The sequence below is a fragment of the Chlorella variabilis genome (genome assembly GCF_000147415.1).
Source record: "Chlorella variabilis unplaced genomic scaffold CHLNCscaffold_20, whole genome shotgun sequence".
Lineage (NCBI taxonomy): Eukaryota > Viridiplantae > Chlorophyta > Trebouxiophyceae > Chlorellales > Chlorellaceae > Chlorella > Chlorella variabilis.
The window spans coordinates 645,713-664,051 of record NW_005435068.1 but is presented as its reverse complement, the minus strand read 5'-3'; the positions used below and the strand labels follow the sequence as shown (position 1 = coordinate 664,051).

The 18,339-nt window shown below is 63.6% G+C and overlaps 4 protein-coding genes across 4 annotated transcripts; 1 reads left to right on the top strand and 3 right to left on the bottom strand.

Annotated features, from left to right (window-relative positions):
- Nucleotides 1–2,617: 2,617 nt before the first annotated feature.
- Nucleotides 2,618–3,685, bottom strand: CHLNCDRAFT_26436 (hypothetical protein; the record flags this gene model as incomplete). Its single annotated transcript, XM_005844830.1, has 4 exons — nt 2,618–2,839; nt 3,000–3,110; nt 3,272–3,322; nt 3,494–3,685. The coding sequence occupies 4 exons, from the start codon at nt 3,683–3,685 to the stop codon at nt 2,618–2,620; spliced, it is 576 nt and encodes a 191-aa protein (XP_005844892.1).
- A 666-nt stretch (nt 3,686–4,351) lies between these two features.
- CHLNCDRAFT_138430 (hypothetical protein) lies at nt 4,352–9,875 on the bottom strand (the record flags this gene model as incomplete). The annotated part of the gene is made up of 18 exons (XM_005844829.1): nt 4,352–4,555; nt 4,691–4,807; nt 4,971–5,222; nt 5,340–5,445; nt 5,595–5,824; nt 5,937–6,023; nt 6,174–6,321; nt 6,430–6,885; nt 7,004–7,179; nt 7,274–7,387; nt 7,538–7,659; nt 7,783–7,967; nt 8,137–8,306; nt 8,466–8,535; nt 8,678–8,829; nt 8,954–9,106; nt 9,245–9,517; nt 9,651–9,875. The coding sequence occupies 18 exons, from the start codon at nt 9,873–9,875 to the stop codon at nt 4,352–4,354; spliced, it is 3,240 nt and encodes a 1,079-aa protein (XP_005844891.1).
- Nucleotides 9,876–13,097: 3,222 nt separating this feature from the next.
- Nucleotides 13,098–13,298, bottom strand: CHLNCDRAFT_26478 (hypothetical protein; the record flags this gene model as incomplete). Its single annotated transcript, XM_005844828.1, has 1 exon — nt 13,098–13,298. A coding segment is annotated over one exon (201 nt), but the record flags the coding sequence as incomplete, so codon positions are not given.
- Nucleotides 13,299–15,415: 2,117 nt separating this feature from the next.
- CHLNCDRAFT_138426 (hypothetical protein) lies at nt 15,416–17,285 on the top strand (the record flags this gene model as incomplete). Its single annotated transcript, XM_005844935.1, has 5 exons — nt 15,416–15,523; nt 15,723–15,814; nt 15,916–16,055; nt 16,186–16,771; nt 16,967–17,285. The coding sequence occupies 5 exons, from the start codon at nt 15,416–15,418 to the stop codon at nt 17,283–17,285; spliced, it is 1,245 nt and encodes a 414-aa protein (XP_005844997.1).
- Between the last annotated feature and the right edge of the window lie 1,054 nt (nt 17,286–18,339).

Sequence of the window (18,339 nt, the reverse complement as noted above, 5' to 3'; positions counted from 1 at the left end):
GCCGGTACATGTGGTGGCTGATGCGCTCTCCCGCAACCCAGCGCGGAGTCGGCGCTCCCGGGCACGAGCGACACGGGTGACGGCGGCGTTCTCCTCCCTGCGGACCAAGTTGTGCTGCTCGCCGGCTCACGCGGCAGCACTGGCGGTCCACACGGCTGCTGTGGAGACCGCTGGCCTGCACCTGTCGGCGCTGGCAGTGTCTCACACCCCGGATTCCTTCTTTGCGGAGCTGCGGGTCTCGTACGCCCTGGATCCTGTTGCGTGCGGGGGCTTGGCTGCTGTTGCGGCGGCTGAGGAGGCTGCGGCTGCGCGTGTCACTGCGACTGAGGCGGGCGTCCCTGCGGTCCCCGCCCCCAGCCCTGGCCCCTCTGGTGCTGTCGACGCCAGCGCCCCCGAGCCAAGCTGGCAGCAGTGGGAGTCCCACCAGGGCCTCCTCTTCTTTAGGGAGGGAGAGGGGCAGGATTTGCGGCTGTATGTGCCCGCCCCTGCTGGGCTGCCCCCATCTGCGCACTCCCTGCGGCAGCGGCTGCTGGCCGAGCACCACGATGCTCCGGTCGCTGGCCACTTGGGACGCGACAAAACTTTGGAAGTGCTGGCACGGCGCTTCTACTGGCCTGGTTTGGCCAAGGATGTGACTACTTATGTGCGGAGCTGTGCGGTCTGCCAGCGCACTAAGACCCGGAACCAGCCTCCCCTCGGGCTGGCGCAGCCCTTGCCGGTGCCTTCTGCACCCTGGGAGCTGGTGGGCATGGACTACATTGTACAACTGCCTGAGAGCAGGCGTGGCAACACTCAGATTGTGGTGTTCACTGATCACCTGACCAAAATGTGCCACTTTGTGCCGGCGCTCACTCCGCTCTCGGCAGAGGAGACCGCTGGGCTGTTCCTGCGACATGTGTTCCGCCTGCACGGATACCCCTCTGGCATTGTGTCAGACCGGGACAGCAGATTTGTGGGTGTCTTCTGGCGCTCGCTGCAGCGGCTGCTGGGCACGCGCCTGCACCTGTCGACGGCCTACCACCCACAGACAGATGGGCAGACCGAGCGCGCCAACCGCACTCTGGAGGAGATGCTGCGCGCCTTCGTCGACACTGAGCAGCAGAACTGGGATGAATTGTTGTGTGCTGCTGAGTTTGCATACAACAACTCACTACATAGCAGCTCGCAGTTCACCCCCTTCTACCTGAACACTGGACGGCACCCTCGCACCCGTGCGACGCTGCTGAGTGATGTGCCCCTTCCAGCTGCCAGCCGGAGCCCAGACGCCGACTCCTTTGTGGCGGCGCTGCGGCGTGCGTGGGGCAACGCCAAACAGAACCTGGACCGTGCCAAGGCTGTGCAGACTGCCCATGCCAACCTGCACAGGAAGGAACACACTTTTGCTGTGGATGACCGAGTGCTGATGGAGACTAAGCACCTGGGCTTTGGCACGACGGGCCCAGCCCGCAAGTTGCTGCCCAAATTCTACGGTGGCACTGATGAGAGAGGTCTCACGGTGGTTGAGATCGTCTCCCCGACTGCGGTGCGCCTGTCAGGCTTCCCAAAAGACTGGCGTGGGCACCCTGTGATCAACGTGTCGCGCTTGCGCCCTTACATTGACGGCAGCGCAGAGTTCCCTGCTCGGCAGACGGCCGACACTCCAGCCCTGGAGTTGGAACTGAGCTCAGAGGAGCCTGAGTTTGAGCAAGTGTTGCATTTTGTTGCTCGAGGACGTGACAAGACGGTACTGGTGAAATGGCGGGACGCGGATCGGCAAGATAGCTGGCATACTGAAGCCGAGCTGCGGCACTGGTGCATCGCTGCCACTGGCGATACCCGGCGCTACCGTGAACTCTACAAACTTCTGCCGTGACCGCGCCCCTGCTGTGAGTTTTAACAGTGTGGTGTATATGCCGGTAATTTGGCTCTGGCGAGAGGTGTTCTGCAGCCTGGCACCTGGATGCCTCGGGCAGCAGAGCCCCCCGCTCTCGCTACCACCTCTTTTCCTTGCATTACCCCACCTGTCTTTCCTCCTCCATTCCCCCAGTTTTCTGTCTTTGTTTTCCTCTTTGTTTCCGCATCCTCTGTTCCCCTCTGTTCTCTTCGTTCTTTGAAGAGGCAGGTGTGCCTCTCTTTTTAGGGGGGGAGAGTTGTAGCAGGAGCCTGAGCCGGCTCCCTGCCTTGCGTTTTCCCGCTTCCTGGTTACCTTATGATTGATCGCTATGATGCTATTCCCTATTCTGAGGCTTGTCAGCCTTGCATCATGAGCCGCTTTCCACTTCGCTTGACTGTGTACTTTAGCCGTGGAAGAGCAGGTCCTGTAAGCATTCTCACTCGAACAAGCCCGCTCCCAGGAACCGGGTGCGGCTACAGACTAGTCCAAGACTGTCAAGGTAGAAAGCAGCAACCAGATCATCAAACCATGGTTTTAGTCTTGCTTTGAAAGCAGGCCGTTAGCTGGACAGCTTGCATTGAGCATGACCTATTGCCTGACCGTCCACAGGTGGGCCCCCCAGTCTTCCCGCGTGCAGGCTGTTGCCAGAAGTCTCCGTGTTCAACAACAGGTGCGGAAGGCACACAAAGAATAAAACATTTGCAGAAATTTTGAACAAATCACAGCGTGACAAAACAATATGCCTCACAGCGGTGCCGTCGCTGCCGAATCCGCCGCCGCCTGGCACAGCAGACGCAGCAGCAGGTGCTTGGCCAGCCCCATCACCGAGTCCAGGCTGCCAGCCATGTGGGTCACGTGGGGTGCCACCAGAGCATGCTCCACCATCAGCCCGCCGGCACACCAGTACACCTCGCCCTCCGCAATTAGCGCATCCACCGAGGCCGCCGGGATGGGCTCAAAGTGGATCTGCGGGCGGCCCCGGTGCAAACATACGCAACAAGCACGGATGTGCGCAGATGACATCAGACACCATATGCGGGGTTGTGCGCAAGCAGCATGCAGGCCACTTGGTAGAGGCATAGCGGCAGCACTACCGCAAATGAATCGAAAAAATGGCCTAGCTCACCTCTGCCACATCCACGCCCTCCCAGCTGCGCCCCGTGGCCAGGTCTGTGAGCACCACTGATCCCACGGTGGAGGCAGGTGCCCGCGCATAGCCAGCAATAAACTGGCGGGCCTGCAAGTGGGGTCCACGCAGCACAGCGTGGTCTAGAGGGTCAGGGCAAGAGCAAACTGGTGGGCCTGCACTAGAGGGACATGTGATCCAGCATGCCGAGCATGTCCCCCAGGGCCTGAGGGTTCTTGGAGACGTGTGGAACACCCACGCACCATTCATACCTGTGCCTCATCTGCAGGCTTCTCCAGGATCTGGCCCTCGTGCAGCACCACCTGCAGCACTACAGGCGCAACCAAGCCTCAGCGACGCCAACAGCCCAGGAGCAGGGATAGGGCCCAAAGATAGCGCACGCCTCCCGGCCGCCCTGCTCCCTCCTGTTCGCATCCACCCTAGGCCACGCGCCGACACGCTTCTCATGTCAAACACACCGCCTGCGCCCCCACCTGGTCACAGGTCACCAGCAGGCCCTCGTCGCCATTTCCCGCCGCCTGCAGCTTGGCTCTGATAGCGTCTGCCTTGGCATGGGCCAGGCTGAGCACCAGTTGGTGAGCCTCATCGTGCCGTATCGCGCTCTCATCAATGTCTGCCTTGGCTATCTCGTACTGGAAGCTGTACTGTACCGTCAGCTCATCCATCACGCCTGCAGTGCGGACAAAGGCACCAGCTGGCAGAGGGTGCTTGAAATAGGATGGCGGCAAGGAACAGGGCGGCAGGAGACAGGGAGGCAGCGTGCCGTCGTGGCAGAAGCAGCTACCTCTTCTTGCGCTAGATGAGGTGCCCAGAATGATGCGCGGGAACCGACACAAGGCAGCTGCCACTTGCTGGTCATCTATCGCCTCCGCAGGCGCAGCAGAGACCTGTGCCGCTTTGCCGTCGGCGGCGCCCATCGCCGCCCAGTGCAAGGGTTGACGCCTTGACGCTGCGCTGATCAAGCCGGGTCGATCAGAAGTTGTTCGAGCACCAGGGGCGCGCAGCAGAGCCACAGCGGCGGTGCGATGGACGGGAGCGCGCGAGAGGACAGAGCAACGGCTGTGCAGAGCAGCGACTGTGCTCCGGCAGTGCATCGAGATCGTGGGGCGCCCTCAGGCATCCGATGATGTTTCACTCTGTGCCACAGCAGGCAGGACGCACTGGAGTCGTGCAGTCGACGATAGCTGGTTTAAATAGCCGATCGACTTGCAATCCGACTATCGCGAGCGTGCTAAGCTGTCTCAGACTGCTGGTGTCCATGGGGAGGGCTCATGCAGCTCAGACAACCACCCTGCCGCCTGAGCAGCGGACCCGTGTCAATTTACAGCCGCTCAGTTGCACGCGTGCGCATCACCCAGCATTGCCGGCCACAACGGCAGCTGCCTGCTGAGCTCCTGCGGCTGCTCCACCAGCTGCACGCCTGCCGGGGGCTGCGCCTCCAGCTCCGCCACGTGCGCCTGCCCCATGATGTGCAAGCTCAGCTTGCGACGCGTGATGCTGCCTGGCGCCAAGTAGGTGTTGTAAAAGTCGCGCACCTGCAAAACAGGCAGGGTTGATGTAGCTTGAGCTTTGAAGCATGGCCAGTGCCTGGAGCTTTGAAGACGCACCCACCCCGCATGCTGCGAGCCCTTAGCTCTGCCACTGCATGCCTGCATCGCTTGGCCACACACCTGCTGCAGGGTGAGAACGCGCAGGTGGGTGCACTCATCCCGAAGCGAATGGAACGCGTAGCTGCGGCTGGCAATCTTGTCCCATGCCCGGTCGCTTTCCTCCATCATGGTACGGTCCTGCAACGCACCGACAGGCCGGCCGGTGCCAGCATCAGTGGTGTCTGTGGCATCAGAACAGGGAAGGCAGGGCATCACACTGCACAAGCAGGGCCCGCCACTGCCCAAGCGCGTGCTCCCTGCCGCACCAACTGCCCGCCGGTTCAGGAAGGCTGGCTCGCACCTTCATCATCTTGATGGCCAGCAGCGCCTGCCGCTGCTTCTCAAACTCCTCCTCCCCCATCTCTGCCAGCGTGGCGGCAAAGGAGGCCAGGAAGGCCTCGATGCGCACATCCAGGTGCGCCGGGCCGTGCGCGCCCGAAACCACCACCACACACAGGCCCAGCACGCCGTGCGTGCGCCGTGTGCCGCTGTGCACGCTGTATCCAAGCTGCTCCTTGGTCCGCAGCGTGTCGAAACACGGCTCGTAGAGCAGCTGCGGAGAGGGGATGAGCGAAAAATCATGCTGGTGTGTGGGCTGACCGGATGGAACGAGAGCAAGATGGAAGTAGAGCCGCACAGCCCTGCGTCCACTGTCCATGTCACCACCCACCTGCTCCACCATGTCCAGCAGCGCGCGGTCCTGCACCGTGTCTGCACAGCACTGGTAGTAGGCCTCCACCACACTGTTTTCCTCATCGGGGTTCTTTGCTCGGCTCCTGCAGGCCATGTGCAGGGAGGGAGGAGAAGGGGTGCCGAAACATGGGTGCTTCTCGGCTGGTTGCACGGGGAGGCAGGGAAGGTGGCAGGCTGTCAGCAGTGATGCACAGGTGCAAGTGTGAAGGGAGTCGGCTGTCCAGCGGCGCACCTGTTCAGCATGGTGCAGCCCTTGGGCAGCTGCACGCAGCGCTCGGCGGGCCGTGTGCTGGCTGCCAGGCTGGCGCCACCCAGGGTGACATGCAGCCGCCTTGCCAGTGCCTCGGCCTCGCTGGCAGCAATGTTGCCGTGCAGCAAGGCCTCGATATGCAGCCCCGCAAGCAGGGCGGGAAGGAAGGCTGTCACATCAGATGCCTCCAGCCCCTCCAGCTCAGGCAGCACCTGTGTGGAGGGGGGGGAGGGGGGCGATCAAGAATTAGGGAGTAATCGGAGCCAGATGCGAATTGGTTGCTCAAGACGTGGGGCCTGCTTGGCCGGCGGCCACAGCCCATACCTGGTCGGCGTGCCAGAACCGCTCCTTCAGCGCCAGTAGACGCTGGTATGTGGCATGCTTGCTTGGGCTCATATTGACATTGCGGTACTGCAATCCAACAGGGAACGCAAGGCAGCTGAGTTGAGCTCCTGGCTGTGGCCAACACAGTGTAGGGCAGCCTGGCACCTGGCGCCCCCTGACATGCGCGCATGTCGCAGCCAGGGGATGCCCCCATGCCACCCTGCGCTGCAACCTCACATTCCGCAGCAGCGCCTCCTTGATGCGCACAAACCGCTCCGGCAACACTTGCAGATGAGCCAGGGAGCGGAAGATGAAGGCGGCCAGCAGCGGCAGCTTCTCCGAGAAGCCATAGAGCTTGAAGTCCATGCCCGGGCCGCCCTCCCACCTGCAGGGCGGCAGAGAGCATGCATGGATCAGTACATGGGGTGGCGTTGCCGGCATGATGTGAGCGGTAGGAGGGGCAGGAGCAGCAACCCTGGGCCCAAGCCCTCACCAGATTCCGTAGTGTAGGCCTGCCACCTCTGCTAGGTAGGCTGTCTCACACAGAGCATCCTCAAGCAGCTTGATGAGGAGGTGGGAAAGCGCTGCGGCGCGCGGCGAGGCGTAGCCCGCGGCAGAGAAGAGTCGCAGGTAGGCGTTGGTCCGCGGCTGGCGGAAGGAGGCATCCAGCTTGTGCCACACCAGAAGCCCAGGTTCATCCAGCAGCAGGGCTGGTGGGGAGGGGAAGACTGCCAAGTCTGGGGCCAAGCCACCACCGGGCTCTGCTGCAGACGCTGCAGGGCCAAGCTGTTGCTGGCCATTGGCTGCACCATTTTCGCCAATAGATGCTGCACCGGCGGCAGGCGCGCCGCCGTTGGCCTGCTCCTCACAACGCAAGTCAAAGTTGGTAGGCAGGTAATCGTTGCGTGACGGTAGGGCGATGTCAAGCGATGGAATTGCGTCCGCCCAGCTGCAATTAGGCCAAGAAGGGGCACAGCAACTTAGTTGTTGGAGCGAGCCAATACAACCAGCAGGCCACGGCAATGTTGGTAGCTCTGGCCAGGGGCACCAACAGCTGGCGTGCCCACCTCTGCCGCAGCTCCTCTGGCAGCTGCGCCTCGACATAAGGAAAGTTGAACCAGGGCTCGTCGCCCACTGCCGCGCCGGGCCAGCCACGGACTGCCGCTGCGCACACCTCGTGGCTGCGGGTGCAGAGGTCCAGGCGCACCGCATCGGGCGTCATGCCCTGCAGCAGCTCTGTGGCCTACATGGCATGGCGGCACAGCAGGCGTAGCAAAGAGAGGTGAGCAGCGATTTGCGTTTCAGTGATGGTCCATGTGCTCCCCCGCCAAACCCACCAGCGCCGGGTCCCAGTCTTCAAACATGTACTGCCCCGCCAGCACATCGGCTGGTGCATAGAAGAAGAGGTTTGAGGCCAGCCCTGCCGCATACTCGGCCGCGTCCTCCTCCTCCTGCAGGGCCAGCAAGCGTTCAGATGCATGTGGCAAGCTGCAAACTGGTGTGGCTCGGTGGGGAAGCCTTCCCCTGGCTGTAGGGCAGAACAACCACCACAGCGATAGCATACTGCGCAGCAGGACCACAGCGCCCCGTCGGTGCCCCACCTGGAACCTGAACCGCATCTGCGCTATGGTGGCCAGCTCATCATAAGCCCAGCGCTGGGGTCCCACGCTCCGCAGAAGCGCCAGGAACTCAAACAACAGGCCCACACATGCCAGCCCGCAGCCTGCAGAAGCAGGGCAAGACAGGATGCAGAGCAGAGCCTCGGCGCACCACTTCAGTATAGGTGCTACATGGCACCTGGCCAGCTCCATCGATCAAGCTCAGCTCGTGCAGTGTAAAAGCTCACCTGGCCCTGCCGCCAGTCCTGCCTCCGTGAGGGTGATAGACACCTCAAAGAGCCAGGCAACCGAAGACTGGTCACTCACGCCCGCACTCAGCTCGCTGGCCCAGCCGCGCGCCTTGAGCGCCGACAGCAGTGAGCCGCTGCCCTCATGCCCCACAAAGTGTGCCAGATACTCATCCGCTTTCTTCCTGCACGTGGAATGAGGCAGGCAGCAGGCGGCGGGTGTGTGAAGCGGGGCGGGGCTGCGGAAAGCGCACAGCGGCCACGGGTGGCGCTTGGAGGCAGGCAGCACGACATCCGGCACCCAGGCGGCCGGATGGCACGCATCCAAGAGCTGGTCCCTGCTGCTCGGCGAACCTGTACTTCCCGTTGAGGCAGGGCAGCTGGAAGGTCGCCGTGAGCCGGTGCTCATCGCGCACCGCAGGCAAGAGATACAGGCGTCCGCCATGGAATGGCGGCCCCACATGGCCGTACTGTGGCCGAGGACCCCGCCCACCCGGCACTGCGCTGAACAGCTCCTCCACCCACTGCAGAGCAGGGAAGGCAGGCAAACAGATGATAACAGGCAGGGCCAGCCTGCACGTGATCTACACAAGCCGGTTCTGCGGCATGAGGCGGCATGCCCGCCGCCCATCAAACAGCCCACCTCACCAAAGGCAGCACCCTGCCAGTACGCTGCTGCACACCTGCTGCAGAACATCCAGATCCTCCCCTCCCAGCACCACCAGGTTCATGCGCTCCGCACTGTACTGCTCCCTGCAGTATGACCACATGCCAGGGCATGCCAGGGCAGCAACGAGGCCGAGGCGATCAGATTACTGGGTGGGCGGCTGCTACATTGTTGAAGATGCGGCCAAAGCCATGCCACCTTGCTCCCTCCACGCGCTCAAACACACACCTATAGTACTGCAGCAGCTCCTGTCGCACATCGATGCCTGCCGTGGCAGGGTCTTCCACCAGCGACTTGCGATTGCCCCAGCCAAACTTGCGGAAGAGGTGGCCCTCACGCGCCGTGCGGCACCGCAGCTGCAGCATGCGACACGCGTCCGACTGCAGGCACACAGAAAGTGGCGAGGGGGAGGCCTGGCTGAGGCTGCTGACCACTAACTTGAACAGAGAGCTGCACAGCGCACAGAAATGCAACCACCACCATGCCCCAGCCGCTCCTCCTCACCTGCAGCACCCCGGAAAACTCGTTGTCAACAGCTTGCACCTCCCGATCCAACGCGTCTGCCTTGATCAGCGGCGCAATGAAGAACTGGGCAAAGCGGTCCAGGGCGGGGCGCAGCGTGTCGGGCTTGACGTCAAAATGGAACGTCGTGCACTCCTGCGCGTGATTGCATGCGGGCGGGGATCAATCTGCTGACCGAACTGGAGCGGCTCGTGGCATGCACAGCTGCCTTCCCATAGCGCATGCCGGGCAGCCTACTCCATTCCGCTGCTACTGGCAGTTGCCCCGTGGCACCTCCTCAGTGCAGGCGTTGGACGAGCCGCCGTGTGCAGTGAGGAAGGCATCGTAGTCGTTCTCGTCAGGGAATCGCTCGCTGCCCATGAACAGCATGTGCTCCAGGTAGTGGCTCAGGCCCTGCAGGCTCCACGGGTCTGTGAAGTGGCCCACGCCCACCGACAGCGCCGCCGCCGCCTTCTTGACCGCCCCGCCGTTGCCGTGGTGGCCGTGACCGTGATGGCGATGGACGTGCTCATGATCAGATCCCTCCTCCTCACTGCTCTCCTCCTCCTGCATGCATGGGTAGCACAGGTGGCCTGGGGGCGAGTACAGCGCCACCAGGAGGGGCTGCAACCACCGCCGTCGCCATCTCACCGCCACTGTCGCCGCAGCTGCCTGCAGCCCCTCTGCACCTGCGGCGCACCTCCTCCTCCGACCCATCCTCCCCGCTCAGCAGGCTGTCCACTTCCTCATCGCTGGCCTCCTCCGCATGCCCCTGCACTGCCCCGCCCTCCTCCTCCTGCTGGCAGCATTCATTGATTTCGGGATCGTGGATCAACAGCGCCTGCAGCCCATTGTCAAGCGTGCACAGGCGGTAGAACTTTTTATCAGCAGGAGATTTCAGCAGCAGCTCCTCAGTGGCCTTCATGACCGGAGGAAAGAGGTAGCATGGCGGGGGACAAGGGGTCAAGATGATCAAGTAGAAAATGCTGCTTGCGTGGCACTTTGACCGAATGCCTAGATGCAACTCAGCTGGTCGGGCCCATCCCGATTCAGCGCCACGCTCAGGTGGGGAATAGCGATTGCAGGCAGGGCGACACGTCGCTGGCTGTACTTGACCGTGTTTCTTGAACTACAGCCATGGCAGGCAGGGGGCTCCCCAGCGTATTCAGCCGCTACGAGCGAGACCGGATGGCATTCGCCAGCTCCATGTTAGACGCCGCGAGGGCGGAGGGCAATACCGCGCCACTGGTGGCCCAGGGCGGCATACGTTTGCTGTTGCCGCTGCTCACAGATCCAGCGGATGCAGTGGCGCACACCACGGCAGCTGCCCTGGGCCGCCTGGCCGGGCACAGCAGCGTGGTGGCAGCCAACCTGTTAGAGGCGGGCGTGGTTGGGATGCTGGTGCGTTACCAAGCCACGGTGAAGCGGCAGCGGTCCTCACCTGCATGGGCATGTGGCACTGTTTCCCTCTCCCATGTTACAAGCACACACATGCATCGCCCCCTTGGCTTGGTACAGCTTGGGCGCATAGAGGACAAGGCTGATGAGGACAGCCATGGTGCCAAGCGTGCCGCCATGGGTGTGATGTCTGCTTTGACCCGGCACTCGGCAGAGCTGGCGGGCGCTGTGGCGGAGCAGGGCGGCCTCGCGGCAGCTGTGAGCTGCCTGCAGAACACAGATGGCGAGGCGAAGGAGGCAGCGGGTGGGGTGGTGGGAACTGCACCCAGGCTGCAGACAGCGGACATGCATGCCGGCACCAAGCATCAAGCACCGGTGCACCCGGAGCATTCTGCTGCCATCTCCGCTTCTTCTTGTAGTCCTGAGCCATCTAATTTTGCACACTGCAGTCTGGACGCTGGCCCATGTGGCGGCGCACCCAAGACGCTGGCCGCGGCAACAGTGCACGCTGGCGCGCTGGTGCCGTTGGTGGCGTGCTTGAGCAGCCCGGCATCAGCAGCATCGGACTCTGTGCTGCGCCGCGTGGCTGCCTCCACCCTCAGCGACATCTGCGGGCACAGCGCTGAGCTTGCAGCAGAGGTGGTGGCAGCGGGCGCCGTGCATGCCGTCGACTTTTCGCTGCGGTTGGCACTGTCCAACGATGCACGCCTGAAGCGCCAGCTGCTCTGCGTGCTGATGAACATCTGCAAGGCAGGTCCCACCCAGGCGGCAGAAGTGGTGGGCGCTGGGCTGCTGCCCGACATTGGCAGGTGCGCAGGTCAGCATGTCAAGCAATGCCGAATGCCGACTTTTCAAGAGATTTGCGGCAGTATTCGCCAGCGTGCGTTCAGTTGACTTCGGCTGGTTGCTGCCGTCCCCATCCTAAGCTGCAGGTGCCTCAAGTTTGCCGACGACACGGTGCGGCGCCATGCAGCAGCGTGCCTGCGCGACATTGTGCGCCACAACGTCAGCCTGGCAACGGCTGTGGCTAACGAGCCTGGTGTCCTGGATGCGCTCGCCTCCTACGCCGCCTCCACTGGCTCCTCGGCCCCGGCGCTGCCGGCGTTGCTGGCCTTTGGATTCCTGGCCAGTCAATCAGCCGAGCTGGCTGACAGCGTGGCGGCTGCTCCTGGCGCTTTGCCTGCTGTGGTTGCCGGGCTGCAGTCCAGCGACGAGCATTGCCAGGCTGCTGCGGCCTGGGTGATGGGCCGCATCGGCAGCTGGACGCCCGCACTGGCAGAGGCTGCAGCCACGGCCCTGCCCCGCCTTTGCACCCTAGCCAGCTCTGCCCCCGGCGACAGCGACCTGCAGAGCAAGTGCCTCAAGGCGGCAGCAGGGGTGGTGGGGCAGCTGGCCGATATGGCTGTGCTGGGAGCGGTGCTCATGCAGCCATCCCTTGATCCGCAGCTGCTGGAGCTGTTGCTCGCACGGTGTTCTGCCGTCATGGCCAAGCAGCCGGGCACGAGGGCCAGCTTTGCAACTAGCGGTGCTCTGGCGTGGCTGCAAGCACGCGCCGAGGCCAACTCCGCTGCCAGCGGGGCTATTGAAGCCTGCCTATGCCTGTTCCCGGAGGAGCTCCTCAACCACTACAGCCAGTCCCATGCCTCCAAGCTGCTGGCGGCGCTGCGCACCGACCCGCCGCCCGTCGACGCTATCCCCGCCGTGGCAGCCTCGTGGGCAGCTGCCCCACAGCAGGAAGCTGCAAGTGCCCCTGCAGAGCTGGTGCCAGCGGCAGCAGCTGAAGTGGAGAGCCCGGCTGAAGGTGCCGAGCCAGCAGGCGAGCAGGCGGCTGCTCCTTCTGAGGAAAAAGAAAGCAGGCCAGAGCAGCGCTGTGACTCGCCAGCTGCCATGGAGGAGGCACAGCTGGAGCCAGCAGCACCCATTGCTGAACTGAAGAAGAAGGACTATGCAGTTTTAGCAGAGGTGGCAGATGCAGCTGAAGTGCACGAGGAGGACGACGCGGTGGTGGAGGTGACAGCCGAGGCGCGGGCAGCTGGCAGGCAGGCCAAGGGGCAGCCACTGCCGGATGTCAAGCTGGCGGAGGCAGAGGTGGCAGAAGCGACCATGGATGGCCCAGAAGACACCAGGTTGCAGAGCATGGTGCAGGCCACCAGCCCCCTCGATGTGCCTGCAGATGGCAGCGGGACAGCCATGGACTTAGAGGCGCACCCGTCCTCCGAGGGTCCAGCCTCAGAGGTGCCAACAGAGGAGCCAGAGCAACCCGCTGCAGCAGTTCAGGGGGGTGCAGTGCCGGAGGGGGATGAGAACCCACAAGAGGCACCAGTCGCGCATGACGGCCAGCAGCCAGAGGAGGTGCTGCACGGTCTGAACTCGCTGCTGGAGGGGGATGCACCCAAGCCACAGCCAGCGCAGCCAGATGCAGAGCAGGTGGCTCCGGTGGAAGAGGCCAGCACAGCTGCACCCCAAATGGCAGAGGCGGCACCGGAGCAGGTGGCGGCAGAGATGGATGAGGGCGAAGGTGCAGATGAAGGCACGAGCTGAGGCGCACAGGGCACCACCGATAGCGGTACCTACCCGCTTCTGCTGGCAGCAGCGTGAAGGCAACTACGGCAGGAATTCTGGGGCCAGTGTGGGAATTGCAAATGGAATGCAGCAGAAGTCGAGGGCGGGGACTTTGGATGGGGGGGACCGAAATGTCTTGGGAAGGGATCGCAAGGCACCAAAAACTGAAATGTAAATCATATCGGCTTCAACCCTGCGTGGCGATCTTCAGCCCGAAGACCACGATGCCCGCCAGCAGGGAGAGATAGGAGAAACCCTCCACTGCACCCAGCAGGCCAGCGGGGCCGGCAGGGAGGCCACTGCCGGTCGAGGCCTTGGTGGCTGCAGACCATGCCACAATTCCCAAGATGACGAGGTAGGAGATGCCCTCGGCCGCACCCAGGGCGCCACCTGCGCAGCACAGAAAATAAGCGAAATTCTCACCAAAAAAACCCAACAAATCTGTTGCCGAAGATCCATAAGTAACTTCGCATTATATTGGTCCAATCGCAAGGATGGCACCTTGCGCAGGCTCTGCCCTTGCTGTGGCAAGCCGCTGGCCCGGTGAGCACACCCACCTGGGCCAGGGGGCAGCCCTGAGCCAGTGCTGAAGAGGGTCCACTCCGACCAAAGCATGATTGGGTTAGAAATCAAGCCCAGGGCGATGGCTGCAGTGCCTGCAGCTCCCACATCATCATCACTGGCGGCGGCCTTGATGCAGCGGCTGCGGGTGGTGACTGGTGGCACACGGGCCAGGGCGGGGCGGCAGCCTGCACACGGACGGCAGGGCGGGGCGGCAGCCTGCACCCATCAGCGAGTGCGGCGATGATCCTGGCCTGCTTGCCATGATGCATCCAGGGGCGCAATGGGGCGAACTCCTCCGCAGCAGATCAGTAGTGGGACCGGGCGGGCGGGCTCCACGGGCGGGCGGGCGGGCGGGCGGAACCGGGCGGACTCCTGCGCCAACCTCGTCGCTGTCCCGATCTAGGGGCAGGTGCGATCGGGCAGTGCGTTGCTCACCAGCGCGCTGCCCCCTGAGGGCGCTGCTGCTGCTGCTGAGCCGTGCGCCAAGAGCCAGAGCCTGCATTGCTTGTGATTGTGTTGTTGCGTTCAATCTTGAAGTGGTAGGAGAAGAAGAAGAATGACGCACGTGGGTGACTTTGGGGGAGATGCGCCGACGGGCTGGCAGCGCGCCGCTCCGCCCTCGGGAATTCGCCTAGCCTCATCTACTGGTTGGTGCTGCAGGGGTTAGACCAGCTTCTTGTGTGGATTTCTGAACTTGCAGTTGTACCCCAGTGTGTGTTCTATGATGCAACGCATGCACTTCCGGCTGTGTTCTGGCATGGGCCGACACCCAGGCACCAGCGGCGCCAGCCAGCACTACGGCGAGCCACCCGCCTTTTGCAATATGCCACACCTGCCACAGCACCATCTACTCGTGCTGCATGCGTGGGGGGGCTGAATGCACGCGTATATACCAGTCATGTTGCGTGCCAAGAGTGTGCCGGCGGCTTGGGCGCTTGAGGCTCGCTGCCTCAGGCGATCGAAACATTTAAAACGCTGCTGTCTAACTGATAAATGGGCGGAGATACAGTTTACTGCTCAAATGGCAGGGGCCCCTGCGGCGGAGGCCCTTTCGGAAATGTCAAGTGAGGTGGAGCCAGGGCGCCTCAGGCTTCCTTACTGCCAGGCTTCTCGCTGGTGGCGGCCACGAGCAGCGGCGTCTCTGCCTCCTGTGGGCGCGTCAGCTCGCGTGCATCCTTGTAGTCTGGCAGCCTGCGGTTTGCGTCCCGGGGGCCGTGTCAGCAGATGCGCGGAACACACTGCCAGCCTTGAAGCAACCCACCCACCCACCTGTGGGCATGCCCCGGAGGCAGCGCATGGCAATCCACGCCAGGGTGGCCGTGCCGCGCGTTGCGGTCGGGGTGCAGCGCCTCGCCCAGCTCCTGCTCCGGCATGGAGGGGCCATGCGGCTCGGGCTGCCGAGAGGTGGCGCTCAGCCGGGCCCGGGGGCTGGACACAAGGTGCGCAGCAGGCTCCTCCGCCTTGCGCTCGTGATTGATGATGTCCAGGGCTGCCGCCCCCTTCATGCCTCTGTGCCTTCACACACACACAGGAGGCGGGACTCGTCACGGCAGCGGCGGCGGTGGCGGCGGGACCCCTAGCAGCACGCGCTCTAACGCGCCCCGAAATGCCGTCCGACATCACCCGCTGCCCGCGTTTCCGGAAAGGCCTCACCGATCTCGGTGTGCTGGTGGGGTGGTGTTTCGGAGGTGGGTGGGTGGACCGTAGCTGCTGATCACAAGCTTCTGATCACAAGCTGCTTTCGATGTATAGAGACAGCAGGGCGCCCCCCAACTCCCCCGTTTTCCAACTTTCGTTTGGCAGCTGACACACGTGGAGGGATGCGCATCGTTACGAAGCCCGATGCCCGTCGACGGGTGAGTGTTCAGGCCGCAGGCCGCCATGCTGGCGGCAGTCCCGCCCAGCGGCCCAAGGGTCACGTGGGGAGTTGGCATGGCAGGAATGGCGGCGCAGTCGAGCACGCCAGGCGCCTGCACGGCCAGCTCCCAGCGGCCAGGCGGCAGCAACACTGGGCGCAGCAGCCTCGCGATGGTGCGCGCAGCCCCCACGGTGAGTCACGAGGCGGTTGACATTGACGGCGTGTGGTGCCCGTCCAGGCTGCCGAGGCGCCTCAGATGGCCGCTATGGGGCAGGGTCAGCGGGCGATGGCGCGGTCCTCAGCCCCTCGCGGCAACGGCGGGCCCCGCCGCGGCGCCACCGCCCCCCCCCCCCCCCCCCACTCAGGGAAGGTTGCGCCCCGTTTCTGCAGGCGACGTCCTCTGTGGACTGGCCCCAGCTGAAGCCGTTTGCCGGCATGCTGGATGTTGCGGCAGATACAGTCGCGCTGGGGGGGCACCGCGGGTGAGCGTCGCCGCGCACCACATACTTGCTGCTGTGGGACGGGTCTAGCATGCGACTCACCGTGACCACTCATCATCCACTGCCGCTCGCGCCGCCTGCAGCATGGGCGCCAATGTGTGGCACCCCTCCAGCAGCCAACCCATGGCGGCGCCCTTCAGAGAGAACACTTTATTGAGCTTCAAAGCAGCATCCGAGTCCGGAGCCACCTTTCTCGAGTTTGATGTTCAAGTCTGCGCCGACGGTGTGGAGGGGCCGGCTGCCTGGCTGGGCCTGTCCCCTGTCCTTATCGCGGCCTAATGCCAACCGTGCTGCCCCGCCTGTGCCCTCATTCTCGACCGGGTTGGCTTGCCGCCCCTCCCTCACCCTGGCAGGCGTCCCTGTGATCTGGCATGACAACTACGTTGTGTTCGGCGACGAGGCCAACCCCACCAGCTGCCGTATCGCCGACCTGACGTCCCAGGCGTTCCGCCAGCTGGCGCCCATCAATGTCAGCCGAGCCACAGCCGCAGCAGACACCGGCGTGCTGCTGGGCGGCAGCCCCACCAGCAGCAGTGCCAGCCTGGCCAGCCTGGAGAGCTTTGCCTGCTCCACCGCCTCCAGCGCTGCCTCCGCCGCCACCTCCACCACCAGCAGTGGCACCACCCGGCTGCTGCGCAAGCACCGAAACGACACGCCCGCGGAGCCCCATGAGCCCACGCTGCGCAGCTGGCAGTGCGAGCAGGAGGACCACTTCCCCACGCTCGCAGAGGTGTTTGCGGGCATCCCACCCAGCGTGGCGTTTGACCTGGAGATTAAGATGGCGGTGCCCGATGATGTGGTGGTGACGCCAGCACACGAGGTAGATCGCATGGTCAGCGCCACGCTGGCGGCGGTGGACGCTGGGCTGGCGGCGCATGGCCCCCGCACCATCATGTTTTCCAGCTTCGATCCGGAGGTCTGCCTGGAGGTCAAGCGCAGGTGTGTGCCGTTCGTGGTGCTGTGGAGGGCGGAGAGTGTGGAGTGCTTGGCAGTGGAGTCTTTTGGGGAGGTGGCTGCAGGGCATTGCCTGTGGCAGGCAGGGGTGAAGCATGCAGCACGCCAGCTGCTCCCGTCCCCACGCTCCTGCTGTGCCCCAGCATGCTGACCTCGGCTCTCATGGGCTCCGCGCTGCAGGCGCCCTGGTGCCGTGGTCATGTTCCTGTCGGGTGGCGGCCAGTACAGCCATGTGGACCTGCGCCGCACCAGCATAGCCGCCGCGGTGGCGTTTGCCTCGGGCGCTGCGCTGCAGGGCGTGATCCTCAACACGCGGGCGCTGCAGCTTGAGGCGCACATGGTGGAGGAGGCTCGCAGCAGGGGGCTGCGGGTCATGACCTATGGCCAGCCAAACGACAACCCAGAGTGGGTGCGTTATCAGCATTTTCTGGGAGTGCAGGGCGTGATTGTGGATGACGTGGCGGGCGTGGCCTCCGCGCTGGCCACCGCGCTGGGCTGACTGCCCAGCTAGGGCAATGCTCGGCATCACCAGGAGTTTTCCTATAAGGAATGGACACCTGACCACACGCAACACACATAGGACGTTCATCTCTTCTGATCCCTGCATGGGCCTGCCGCCCTCTTCCTTCCGCCTCTGTCTCTGCGGGTAGTGCTGGCTATCCCTTGTCCCCGCTCGTTTGCCTGTGGCTTTGGCTCGCTGTTCCACGCTTCCCCGTCTTTGTGCATGCACCACGGACACCATTTGGTCCGTCGTCCTCTCTGTTCCTGTCCTTATCCCTCTTACCCCCCGCAGCGGCTGCTCCAACAACCTTCCCCTGCATTTTGTTCAGCGGTGAACCCTGTTTTTGTTGACCGGGAGTCTACTGACCGATACTTTCCGCGACAATATGCATTTCAAACTGTTTCTCAGGGTAGCTTTCTCGGATTCATGGAGGAAGCCTTTTGTACCCAACCGACACTTGCAGCACTTTTTGCGAGGACGTGCGAACTTTTCTTGTTAAATCAGTCAGTCAGTCGGGGCAACTTGTACCTTGAAACCCTCTGTCGCAGCGGGGTGGCTCAGGGCTGTAGCGCATGCTGCGGCAGCAACGCCAGGTGGCGCATAGTAGGCCTGCCATGTGGGCAGTTCCAAGGCGAGTGTAGCTGGGACAGGTGCTCCAGGATTAGGCGCATGGTGCGCAGGTCCAGGGCCCGCCCAATCATGATAGAGGAGCGGCAGGCGCGGGAGGCTAGCATGGCGCGCACCCTGCAACGGCGTGGGAGGCAGGGTTGGCGCATTGATGCGGGCTGGCTAGGATCAGACGGGCGGGTGATTGGCAGCTGAGCAGGCATGTTGATCCAAGTAGCAGCATCGATCAAGAGGCAGTCAAGACCTGGAGCAGGGGCATGCTGGGCCATGGCAGCCAACGACAGCCGCCTGCCTGCGCGCACCTGGAGGGGCGCACCACGGCGGCGAGCTGGCTGGAGGCGCCGGCGCCGGCAGAGCCCACAGTGTAGGGCGCCGCTGCACCGCTATCTAGCAGTGTCACCAGCTCCAGCACATCGCTGATGCC